Source organism: Salvia splendens, chromosome 7 (assembly GCF_004379255.2).
Source record: "Salvia splendens isolate huo1 chromosome 7, SspV2, whole genome shotgun sequence".
NCBI lineage: Eukaryota > Viridiplantae > Streptophyta > Magnoliopsida > Lamiales > Lamiaceae > Salvia > Salvia splendens.
Genome location: NC_056038.1, coordinates 6,221,918 through 6,232,667, shown reverse-complemented (window position 1 = coordinate 6,232,667; position 10,750 = coordinate 6,221,918). Strand labels below are relative to the sequence as shown.

The window sequence follows — 10,750 nt, the reverse complement described above, 5'->3', positions numbered from 1 at the left end:
TTACCAGATAAGTAGTACTACTAGCATTTTTTAATCCGAAATACAAAAATTAATTATGTTTCGATTAGTTTAATTAATATACTGCCGTCATACGCTCACTTCTAATCTTACCCTAATCTCGCGATGCAGGAGATTGCAGCCCACAAATACAAATTGAGTGGCAATATCGTTAAATAACTAAAGAAAAAGGGTAGTTCAGTTGAGGAGGGTCGTTGGAAGCGCTACAAATTACAATCATCGCCCCATTCTCAATTCGTCCCGAGCTTTCTCTCTCTATACAACTCAAACTCATTTTCTCTCTCCATTTGAAAAAGAACTTCAAATTCTGAAACTTTTCGTCCGTATCCATAAATATTCTTCCGCACTACCATCTCCTCTGACACCAAACAAAGCAACGCAATTATTGTGCAATATCGGCCATTTCTAGGATTTGAAATTTCGCCCCTCCCTTTTTGATCGATGTCGTTGAGGCCGAACGCCAGGACGGAGGTCCGCCGGAGCCGCTACAAGGTGGCGGTCGACGCGGAGGAGGGACGCCGGAGGCGGGAGGACAACATGGTGGAGATCCGGAAGAACAGAAGGGAGGAGAATTTGCTCAAAAAGCGGCGGGAGGGGCTTCAACCTCAGCAGCTACCCTCTGTGGTCAACGTTCCGCAGCTTGATAAGAAGGTATTGGTTGTTCAACGTTTTTTTTTTGCTTTAATTAAAGTTAGGTTTGGATCTGATCGAATTGGATTGATTATTGATTCATGAATCTGCTTGTCTTGTTGCTATTGAATTTATTGTCTAGTATTATAAAATTTCTAATTGTCATATATGATCTGGTGATTAAATGTCTAAGTTATCTAATTAGGTCTGCCTAGCATGTTATAGTTGGATCAATAGGGTTTATAGAAACTTCATGTCGCGATTTGTGAGATGCTTTTACATTTTAATTTTGAGCTGTGGGTTGCATCGTGCATGCCGTGCCCTTTTCAGCTTGAAAGTCTTCCAGCATTGATTGATGGTGTTTGGTCTGATGATGGTCCGCGGCAACTGGAGTCCACAACTCAGTTCCGGAAACTTCTTTCAATTGGTAATTGGTTAAGCTCTACTTAGTGATACAATCTGGGTTTATTGTTTTCACTTTCGAGCTCAACCTGAATTATTTTATTATGGTTTGTTATAATAGAGCGAAATCCGCCGATTGAGGAAGTAATACAGTCCGGAGTTGTTCCTAGGTTTGTAGAGTTTCTTGCAAGGGACGATTATCCGCAGCTTCAGGTATGTTGTTGTGAATGTTTTTGTGTTATTTTGATGAATAGTTGCTATGACTTTTGATTATGCAATGATGGATGACTTCTTCCTTTATTTAGTTTGAGGCAGCATGGGCCCTCACAAACATTGCCTCTGGAACATCTGATAACACCAAAGTTGTGATTGATCATGGCGCTGTCCCAATATTTGTGAAACTTCTTACTTCTCCAAGTGATGATGTTCGCGAACAGGTATGCATACATGGATGTATATATACTGTTATCTTTATGCTTGTATTGCCACTTTTCCAGTGGCACGCACAAATGATTTATGTTGAACTTGTTACTTTTAGATCATTTGATTTTCTTTGACTTCTTATGCAGGCAGTCTGGGCTTTAGGAAACGTCGCAGGTGACTCACCAAAATGTCGTGATCTGGTTCTCGGTTATGGGGCTTTAATGCCGTTGTTATCGCAATTTAGTGACCAATCGAAACTATCCATGTTGAGAAATGCAACATGGACTCTGTCAAACTTTTGTAGGGGAAAGCCACAGCCTCCATTTGAACAGGTTTGTTTTTCAGTAGTTTGTTTCAGTTTTTTTGTGCATCTTTTCACTGCCAATCCCATTTGATAGCCTATAACATGTCATGATTAAATCCTTGACCAGGTGAAGCCCGCCCTCCTTGCTCTTACTCTTCTTATTCATATGAATGATGAAGAGGTCCTGACAGATTCATGCTGGGCACTTTCGTATCTATCTGATGGTGTTAATGAGAAAATCCAAGCTGTGATTGATGCTGATGTTTGTCCTCGTCTTATTGAGCTTTTACTGTAAGTGGCAGAGTGTGTACTACACTACCCAAATTTCTTGTTTAGTTATACCCGTTAATTTATTAGTTTGGTACACTTTTGACGATTATAGTTTGTTTTCTATTTATTCTTTTCTGGGTCTTTTCAGACACCCATCACCATCTGTTTTGATACCTGCCCTGCGCACTGTTGGAAATATTGTGACTGGTGATGATGTCCAGACTCAGGTATTTAGACGGACATATTTCTCCGATCAGTAATAAAACTGTTTATTTCACAACAGAAAGTTCATCCTAGGATTACCTTCAATGATTGTTTGCATGTCTTTCCCGCCACTCTCTGTGTGGAAGACACTGATTTTTGTCCTATAAGGATACGTTGACATGTGATAACAAAAGCGACATTTTAGTGATATAAAAATTGATGTTTATTGTTTACCTGCACTTATTTTGGGAAGGCAATAATTTTGTTGTTAGTCCGCAGTGGCTTTGCTTTGAACTAGACACTCAGGATCTTTGCAATCATTTTCAGGTCATCATTGAAAAGGGGGCTCTTCCTTGCCTGCTTAACTTGTTGACACAAAATTATAAGAAAAGTATCAAGAAAGAAGCTTGTTGGACCATCTCGAACATAACAGCAGGAAATAAGGACCAGATCCAGGTACCCAAACTTGGACAAGTGAACTAGTTATCTAGAATTTCATTGTAACTAATTACCATTACTGCATGGAAAATGTAGATACAGTCAGTAAATGTATTGTGTTACGCCAATTGCTTCTATGGACTAGCTTCTTATTCTCCTTCTCGAAAAATAGTGGTTTTTCTGTTTTAAAAGGCTACTTATAATTTAAAAGGCTTGTTATTTTAATGTTCAGGCTGTGATTGCTGCTGGTATTTTCTCTCCTCTTCTTGCTCTGCTTCAAAGTGCTGAATTTGAGATAAAGAAAGAGGCATCCTGGGCTATTTCAAATGCCACTTCTGGTGGAACTCCAGACCAAATCAAGTAAAAAATTTCAACCTCTTTCCTAGTTATTTCATGTCGTGGAATGTGTAGCTTGAAAGTTAATCTAACATCTACAGGTTTTTGGTTGGTGAGGGATGTATAAAGCCGATGTGCGACCTTCTTATTTGTCCCGATCCACGCATTGTCACAGTCTGCTTGGAAGGTCTCGAGAACATTCTTAAGGTTGGAGAAGCTGAGAAGAGCCAAGGTAACACCGGAGATGTGAATGTCTATGCTCAGATGATTGATGACGCAGAAGGTCTAGAGAAGATTGAAAATCTCCAAAGTCATGACAACAATGAAATCTATGAGAAGTCTGTGAAGATTCTTGAAACATATTGGTTGGAAGACGATGATGAACAGGTCATGGCTGGAGATGCTACACAGCAATCTGGCTTTAACTTTGGAGGTGGCGACCTACCTGTTCCAACAGGGGGCTTTCAATTCAGTTGAAGGTGAAGTAAATGTTTTCATTTTGAGTCTTTTATCTTGGCCTGTCTAGTAACCACTCTGTGTATCTACTTAGTCAATATTATGTCTAGCTTTATTTATGGTTAATCCTGATCATATAGTTTCGGATCCTTTCCCTTGTGATGTATATGTGAATGTGACCAACCGTAACATGAAAATAGTTGAAATTTACAGGAAGCTCATGAGGAACTTGAATGGATGTCCAATGGATCTGGCTGGTTGAATTTTGTCTGGAGTCTGGTCGGCTGTCGGTCTCTTATGTTTTTAACTTATCGTAATGCCAGTTGTGGATATGAGAGATGGCGTCCAAGGTGTAGTATTACCTGAAGGTGGTGGGATACTAGAAAGGGATTGTCTGGTGGCGTCAAGACGGTTATCTCACATGTTTTTGTCTGCAGAGAACCATATCTGCAAAATCTTTTTTTCTTATCATACCTTTTTCTGCAATGGTAGCATGAATATCATGTAGTACTATATTATATTGAAAACATCTTCCATGCCCGCCAGAGTATATAAAGTTGAAATTGAGTCGTTTTTATGTGATTTGTCCTGTATTTGTTTCTTTTCTTTTTGGATTTTGGTAAATACAATGAAATCTTGTGCACATTCGTTTGCTTCAGCGATCAGTAGCCTAAGCAGTTCGTGTTTATGTCTTCTCGAGTTTTGCTGTTGTGTATATTTCTTCTCGAGGTATATGAGTACCTTATATTGGATATAATATCAGCGTTATTGGCTTTGCTCAAATGAAATTGGGAATTTGGAGGTTACAATTCAAATGTTGTAGTAATATTCAGTTTTGGCAGTATTTTCTACCAGTGTTAGCTTCATTATCAGTAAAATCACATAATTAAGAAATCACAAGGTAGCAGTAGCAAAGGACACTATAAATTGATTGCTAAGCAGCAAAAGCTTTCTGATATTTCTTCATTGACTTTACAATCAACTAATTTTTGGTAACTTCTAATATTCTTGTTATTCACAAATGTGCTATTTTTATTGTACGGAGAGTATTATTCTTGCTCACTTTTTTTTGTTAGATAAACTTTTTGCTACTTGCTACTCACAGCGAAACATTCTTCCTACTAATTAAAGTTTAGCTTTAATTTGAGTATTTGATCCAAAACTTTTGTTTTCAAGAATTATTTTTATTTCTGAATGTCAGTGAATTTTCAAAAGTCAAAACACTGGATTTTGACATATGAAAAACATACTCCTGCTATACTAATATTTAGTTTGTTAAGTGGAGAAAGTAAAGTAAATAAGTAATAAAGAAGGAATAAAGTAGAAATAAATGTATTTTCATTTTTAATAATAGGTCATTTTAATTGGGAAAAAAATGAATAATCTTCAATTGGGACGGAAGGAGTACAAGCAAGGAACTGCAGCAGATTCTTATATAGCTTCTTCTGCTTCATAACATGATCAGAATCGTTATTATTAGTTGTACCTTTATGCCATCTGTCCCCTTTAGATTCTTGAACCTTATTTAAACATTAGTGGAGTAGTATATAATTGATTATAGTATGAATTATGAATCATTAAAATAGGTTCAGAGTCTACTTTGTTGTGTTGCAAACTAGCTAAAGAATCTTCTAAATAAATTGGCCCTCGTTTTTTGTTTTATAAGTTGGGAATAATACAGTTGATATTGAATACTCTCTTCGTTTTATATTAGTGAAGGTATTTCATCATTTAATACATTCCATAGCAGTGGATTTCATAGTAGTAGAGTCATTTTCATTTTTAATAAAAGTCAATACATTTATATTTACTTATTTCATTCTCTCTTCATCTCTCAACCTTTTTTTTCCTTTTCTACTTTATTGTTAATTTACTTAACTCACTCAACGCAATTTTTCTTAAATTACGTACCAAAAAAAATACATTACTATGGAACGGAGGGAGTATTAGTATACCTCTACTATAATGACCAGTAAATAAAACGACCAATAAATCATCAAACCCCAAAAATCGAAAAATGAGAAGTCATGCACGGATTCCATCACAACAGAATCACGAAACCAACGGCCGAGATTGTTTCACTGTAATTCAAATATGAAACATCAAGTGGCATTATAGTCATTTCACACAAAACAAGGTCAGCTAGGGTTTGGCTTATCGCTGGCTTTCCATTATTTTCTGTCAACAGACATATAAAAAGATTAACCGAGCCCACAAAAACACACACACTACACACACTCGGCCCATTCACACTCTAAACCCTTCGCCAAAAATCTTATCCTTTCCTATTTCTATTTATTTTCACAAATTATTTCTTTTTAAGTTTTTCTTTTTTTCCTCCATGCGATGATGATCACGCCATTTTCTGGATAAACATTCTCAAAGCATTGCTCTAATTTCATCAATCCACACTCCGATCACATGGATCTGAAAGTAGATAAGGTGAGAAATCAAGCGATCGCATCATTATCCACTTTTTTTTCGGTTCTTCAATCAACAGCAACTGTTTTACATCTCGCTTTTGCTGTTTCAGAAAGCAGATTTTGAGAAGAAAAATGGCAGTGTTTCTCCATTGAAGACCTGCAGCGACTGTCACACTTCGAGAACTCCGCTATGGCGAGGCGGTCCAGCTGGACCGAAGGTATAAAAATGAAACGTTGTATTTAAAAAAAATAATTGTACGGTTTGATTTGAAATTTTCTGTTTGATTTGCAGTCTCTATGCAATGCCTGCGGGATAAAATACAACAAGAAGAGGAGGCAGCTTCTAGGGTTGGATTCGGGAAAGCCAAACAAGAAGAAAAAGCGAACGAGCGTTGTGCGAAGCAACGAGGTCAGAGAGATTTTAAAAATGCGATTCAAAAGCGAGATTGTGTTGCAGAGATCGGGAAAGTTGATGAACAAGTTGAGAGAGGAAGAGAGAGCGGCGATACTGTTGATGGCGCTTTCGTGTGGATCATCTGTCTACGCTTAGTGGAGTGGTACCTCCGCCCTCTCCGGTTGTACCCTGAATTTGAAATCTGGAAAAAGGAAAAAAAATTGGAGAGCTCTAGTCTAAGTGTCTAACTGAATGTGATGTTAATTTGAGGGGAAAATTTAGGTTTAATTTTTTAGGGTGGGTGATTCGCTGATGTAATGACTAACAATGATTGAATTAGTCATGTTTTTCATAGTAATAGTATGATTAAATCCTTAGATTTTGATTTTTGACTTGTGTATATAAGCTGTTTTAATTTATTTTTTCTTCTTTTCTCCATTTAGTTTTGTTATTGATGGTACAAGTAGCTTTTTGGATGTCTTGGGAAAAGTGGTAATGTTATCTAACATGATAAATTCTTTGTTATAAATTCGTTCCAACTTCCAACATTTTGGGTTTCAAAAATTAAATTTCCCAATCGACGCGGGCATTTTGAACTTTTTGGGAATACAAGTGGTTGACAGTTTGATCAAGTCTGGTTTTGGATTTTGCTCTTAATCTTTCATTAAATTATAACTGAAGTAATGATGGAATTGGTTTTTCAAGTTTAATTCGGAAATTGTGTAACTAAAATGGATGCATGTTTTGTTTAATAATGTGTGCAAAACAAGCTCAATAATCCACATTTGATGTATATTATGTTAATATAGTGAAATTCTAGAAGAACAAAACGAAGAGCCTCCTAATTTTAAATCATTTTTTTACTTTATGCCTCAAACAATTATGGAGTATATAAGTAAGGCATGATGTGCATGTCACAAATGTAGATATGGCTAAAAAACATTATTGTTATATGTGATAATATATGATACAGATACATTATTGCCATGCGAATAAAATAAATGAAACATAACATAATTGGAAATTAATATATATGCATCTTTAAAGAAAATCACACATAAGGAAAATAAGGTAGACATTATATTAGAAAAAGGAAAAAGTCGGATCGTTTTTATTAATACCATGATCAAAAACCCTATTTAGTTAATATTATGGAAATAAATTATAAATATGGTAGTGAATCTCAATTTATGGAAAGAATGGATAGAAGGAAATAGTATCGGTGCCCAAATTTCCACTTCATAGAATTTGATGGATCACCTCAAAATAAATTGTGCTCACATATTTAATTATATTAGTATATTTTATTGGGTCACGAAAAGGCAGACCTAAATTTATGATTAGCATTATTATTGTGACCGTACTAAATTAGACAATGGTGGCGCATTAAAAGATGGTGGTCTATGAACGCCAAAAAATGAATTTATATAAATAAAATTGTTTGGCCCATATCCGAAGACGTTACAGCAGAGGAAAATACATGACATTTCAGCGTCAACTAGTTAACCTAATTAACGAGTAATTAGGGTATAGAAATGTTACTACATTATTTATTGGGCTTAAATAGTCGATAAATATACTAAATACTACTAGTAAATACACGTCTGTTTAGTTCATTTTCATCAAATAGTGAAAAATACACAAACTTTTAGTAGTAATCTTATTTAAAATCAAATTTAGGCAGAATTAAATCCAGCGTGGTACAACTAAACGTCTATGTGGCCGGCCTTTTATTACATAACGTCGTTTAAAAAAGCTAAAAAAGTAACACTAAGTTTTCTAACACTGCATTTTTTTTTCCTGCTTTCTCCATCTCCAGACTCTAGCGTCGGAGATGGAGATGGAGACGGAGACAGCCTTATCATGAGCACGTAATGGTGGTTGTTGCGACAAATTCTGTCTATGTCATTGCCATATTCAACTAAACAGTTTAATTTTCATATTGAAAATTAGTGTGAAGATTACATGCCTTGATATATATACTCTCTCCGTCCACTAATAAATGTTTCATTTTGCTATTTTCGTTCATCCACTAATAAACTTTCCATTTATTTTTTACTGTTTTTGGTAATGGACCTCTGTACCTCACATTCCATTAACTTTTGGTAATAGATTCACTTTCCACTAACCTTTTCAACCAACTTTCTAATACATTTATTAAATTATACAATAAATTTGAAAACAAGAAATAAATAGGTTCTAATATCCTTTATTTTCTTTTCGATTGTAGAGGATTTGCCAGTTTTTCTAACACCATCAACTCTCAACTTGAGTAACAAATTTTTTTAAACTAAATTATGCGCTAGAAGATTGCTTAAACTCTGAGAAACTAATCATTCATATTAAATTCAAATTCACTCTAATATATATTTTTATATTAAATAGTAATTTGACTATAACTATTTACTTAAAACTTGAACTTAAAAAAAAATTCACTTAGTTTTTATACTCACAAAATTTGTCACAAAATTTGAAAAATGATATTAGATCTATTTGAGTGTAAAACTGAAATGTATATTTATCTTGATCAAACTTCTAAAATGGTGTAATTTGGAAATACAATTGGAATTATTTTCGTGTTTTATTTTAGAGTGTTATTATAGATGATTATATTGTAAGGATATGTAGTTTACGCGGGAAGCGAGGTTTTATGTAGAGACAATGAGATGTATCCGTTGACACTTCATTTTTATTATGGTAAATTGAGAAAAATGTCATTTCTCGGTAGGGGATGGAATCGTGCTTATCATATTTGGGGAAAAGATTTCCGCGGCTGATTTGGAGGTGGATAGAGTAAACATTATCGCTATCGAGCAATTGCCATCATCCTCTAATAAATAGACAGAATTTCTTGAGGCATGGCGGCTTGTATATACTATTTTTAGTTTAGATAAAATATGAGCTATACAATAAAGCAAATAGTTAAACGATTTAAAACATTTAATTACTAGTAATTAGGATATTGAAATGTTAATTATTTAAGTTAGTTGTCAAAAACAAATGTAAATGTGTATAAATTATTCTTAAAAGTGATACAAATAAAATGGTCACTAAACACAACTCTATGACCTATCTATTTAAGGAAATTATGAAGATTGCCTCAGAAAAAAAGTACTTCTAAAGACTTCTATTAGTGTTATTTAAGAAAGTTCTAGCATATTTCATCAAATAAAATGTTTCTAAAACATTATCTGCACAACAAAATCGAATGAGCTAGAGAGAAGATTTGTCTAGAAGAAAAATGGAGAAAGTTCTGATATCTTCCAGTCATAACATAACTTGATTATAGAGAGTTAAAAATCCCATTATTGACACAAAGAAACTAGACGCCAACAAATAATGCCACGTTTCATTAACTAGACACGTGTCCTATCTCCTAATGATAAAAAGTTTGATGCTACATGGATATTGTGGCAACATTTTTCGAAGAAGCTCTACCGCTAGTGAGATCGCATAATTTACTAAGAGGAAATATGCAATCCAGATTCGCTCTCGCCGCCGCCAAATTCAACCGCACTCTGTTTCCGCAGCAAAGCTTACGCGGCTGCGCCACCACCTCCGGCAGAACTGCTGATCCAGCTATCCACGCCGTCCAGGAAGAAGTACTGTATTACTTTTGAATAACTGTAAATTTTAGTGATTTATGCACATCTGAATTCAATATTAGTATGATATTATCAGTTTTGACAAAGTTTTTATGATTTCGCTCTTATGAGTTGTACTTATTAGTATATTGTTTGTTCTCCATACTTTTTAATAATTTTCAATGTGGGATGGTTTGAATCAAATTGATTAATCTTGTTTCTAAGGATGTGTATCCTACGGATGCGATGCAAGACGAGAAGCGGCGGCGGCCGCCAAAGAACGAGCCGACGAGCAAAGACAACGAAACATACACTCCTCCGAAGTCCCCGATAGAGACAGCACCCAAGCTGGAGTCCAGCGGCGTGGGGCCGATGCCCTACCCGTTCGGGCAGCAGAAGCGGCGGAGCTCGTGCGCGGGGATCGACGGCAGCCCGTGGCCGGAGGAGGAGGATGGAGTGGACCGGAAAACGCAGCGGGAAGAGCAGGAGAGGGACAACAAGGAGTATTACGAGCACCACAAGGCGTCTCCGCTGTCGGAGATCGAGGTTTGCGATACGAGGAAGCCGGTGACTCAGGCGACGGATGGGACGGCGCAGAGCGAGAGCGTCGGCTACGATGGGAACTGGGGGGAGCAGCTGGACACGGCGGAGGAGGCGCTAAGGAGGGCGGCGGAGATGTTTCGGATGAATGCGATGAGAGGGGATCCGGACTCTCCGCATGGCAGATTTCTCCGGCAGCCTCGCGGCGAAGATTGGTGATTTGGATAGATGTCGTTTGCCGCTTTTGTGAAATAAAATGCGACAAATTGATAAAAACATGTATATTTATAATAGTGCTGATTCGATCTGGGATGTGTGCTTTGGATTA

General features: G+C 36.2%; 3 protein-coding genes across 3 annotated transcripts; all 3 read left to right on the top strand.

The window, feature by feature from the left end:
- Positions 1-264: 264 nt before the first annotated feature.
- LOC121742366 (importin subunit alpha-like) lies at positions 265-4,124 on the top strand. Its single transcript, XM_042135486.1, has 11 exons — positions 265-669; positions 979-1,075; positions 1,172-1,263; positions 1,356-1,487; positions 1,620-1,805; positions 1,905-2,068; positions 2,196-2,274; positions 2,579-2,707; positions 2,922-3,049; positions 3,127-3,504; positions 3,695-4,124. The coding sequence occupies exons 1-10, from the start codon at positions 460-462 to the stop codon at positions 3,500-3,502; spliced, it is 1,593 nt and encodes a 530-aa protein (XP_041991420.1). The 5' UTR covers positions 265-459; the 3' UTR covers positions 3,503-3,504; positions 3,695-4,124.
- A 1,577-nt stretch (positions 4,125-5,701) lies between these two features.
- Positions 5,702-6,687, top strand: LOC121811683 (GATA transcription factor 15-like). The gene is made up of 3 exons (XM_042212583.1): positions 5,702-5,923; positions 6,015-6,122; positions 6,197-6,687. Exons 1-3 carry the CDS (start codon positions 5,903-5,905, stop codon positions 6,452-6,454), a joined length of 387 nt encoding a protein of 128 aa, XP_042068517.1. The 5' UTR covers positions 5,702-5,902; the 3' UTR covers positions 6,455-6,687.
- A 2,951-nt stretch (positions 6,688-9,638) lies between these two features.
- Positions 9,639-10,750, top strand: LOC121741185. Its single transcript, XM_042133881.1, has 2 exons — positions 9,639-9,900; positions 10,108-10,750. The coding sequence occupies exons 1-2, from the start codon at positions 9,700-9,702 to the stop codon at positions 10,639-10,641; spliced, it is 735 nt and encodes a 244-aa protein (XP_041989815.1). The 5' UTR covers positions 9,639-9,699; the 3' UTR covers positions 10,642-10,750.

Bases quoted from the DNA above. Each gene is read 5' to 3' on its own strand.
- LOC121742366 (XM_042135486.1), top strand. From the start codon at position 460: ATGTCGTTGAGGCCGAACGCCAGGACGGAGGTCCGCCGGAGCCGCTAC. The intron at 1,076-1,171 runs GTAATTGGTTAA...TTGTTATAATAG, and splicing joins CCGGAAACTTCTTTCAATTG to AGCGAAATCCGCCGATTGAG. The intron at 2,275-2,578 runs GTATTTAGACGG...AATCATTTTCAG, and splicing joins GTGATGATGTCCAGACTCAG to GTCATCATTGAAAAGGGGGC.
- LOC121811683 (XM_042212583.1), top strand. From the start codon at position 5,903: ATGGATCTGAAAGTAGATAAG. The intron at 5,924-6,014 runs GTGAGAAATCAA...TTGCTGTTTCAG, and splicing joins TGGATCTGAAAGTAGATAAG to AAAGCAGATTTTGAGAAGAA. The intron at 6,123-6,196 runs GTATAAAAATGA...TTTGATTTGCAG, and splicing joins GCGGTCCAGCTGGACCGAAG to TCTCTATGCAATGCCTGCGG.
- LOC121741185 (XM_042133881.1), top strand. From the start codon at position 9,700: ATGGATATTGTGGCAACATTTTTCGAAGAAGCTCTACCGCTAGTGAGA. The intron at 9,901-10,107 runs GTACTGTATTAC...CTTGTTTCTAAG, and splicing joins TCCACGCCGTCCAGGAAGAA to GATGTGTATCCTACGGATGC.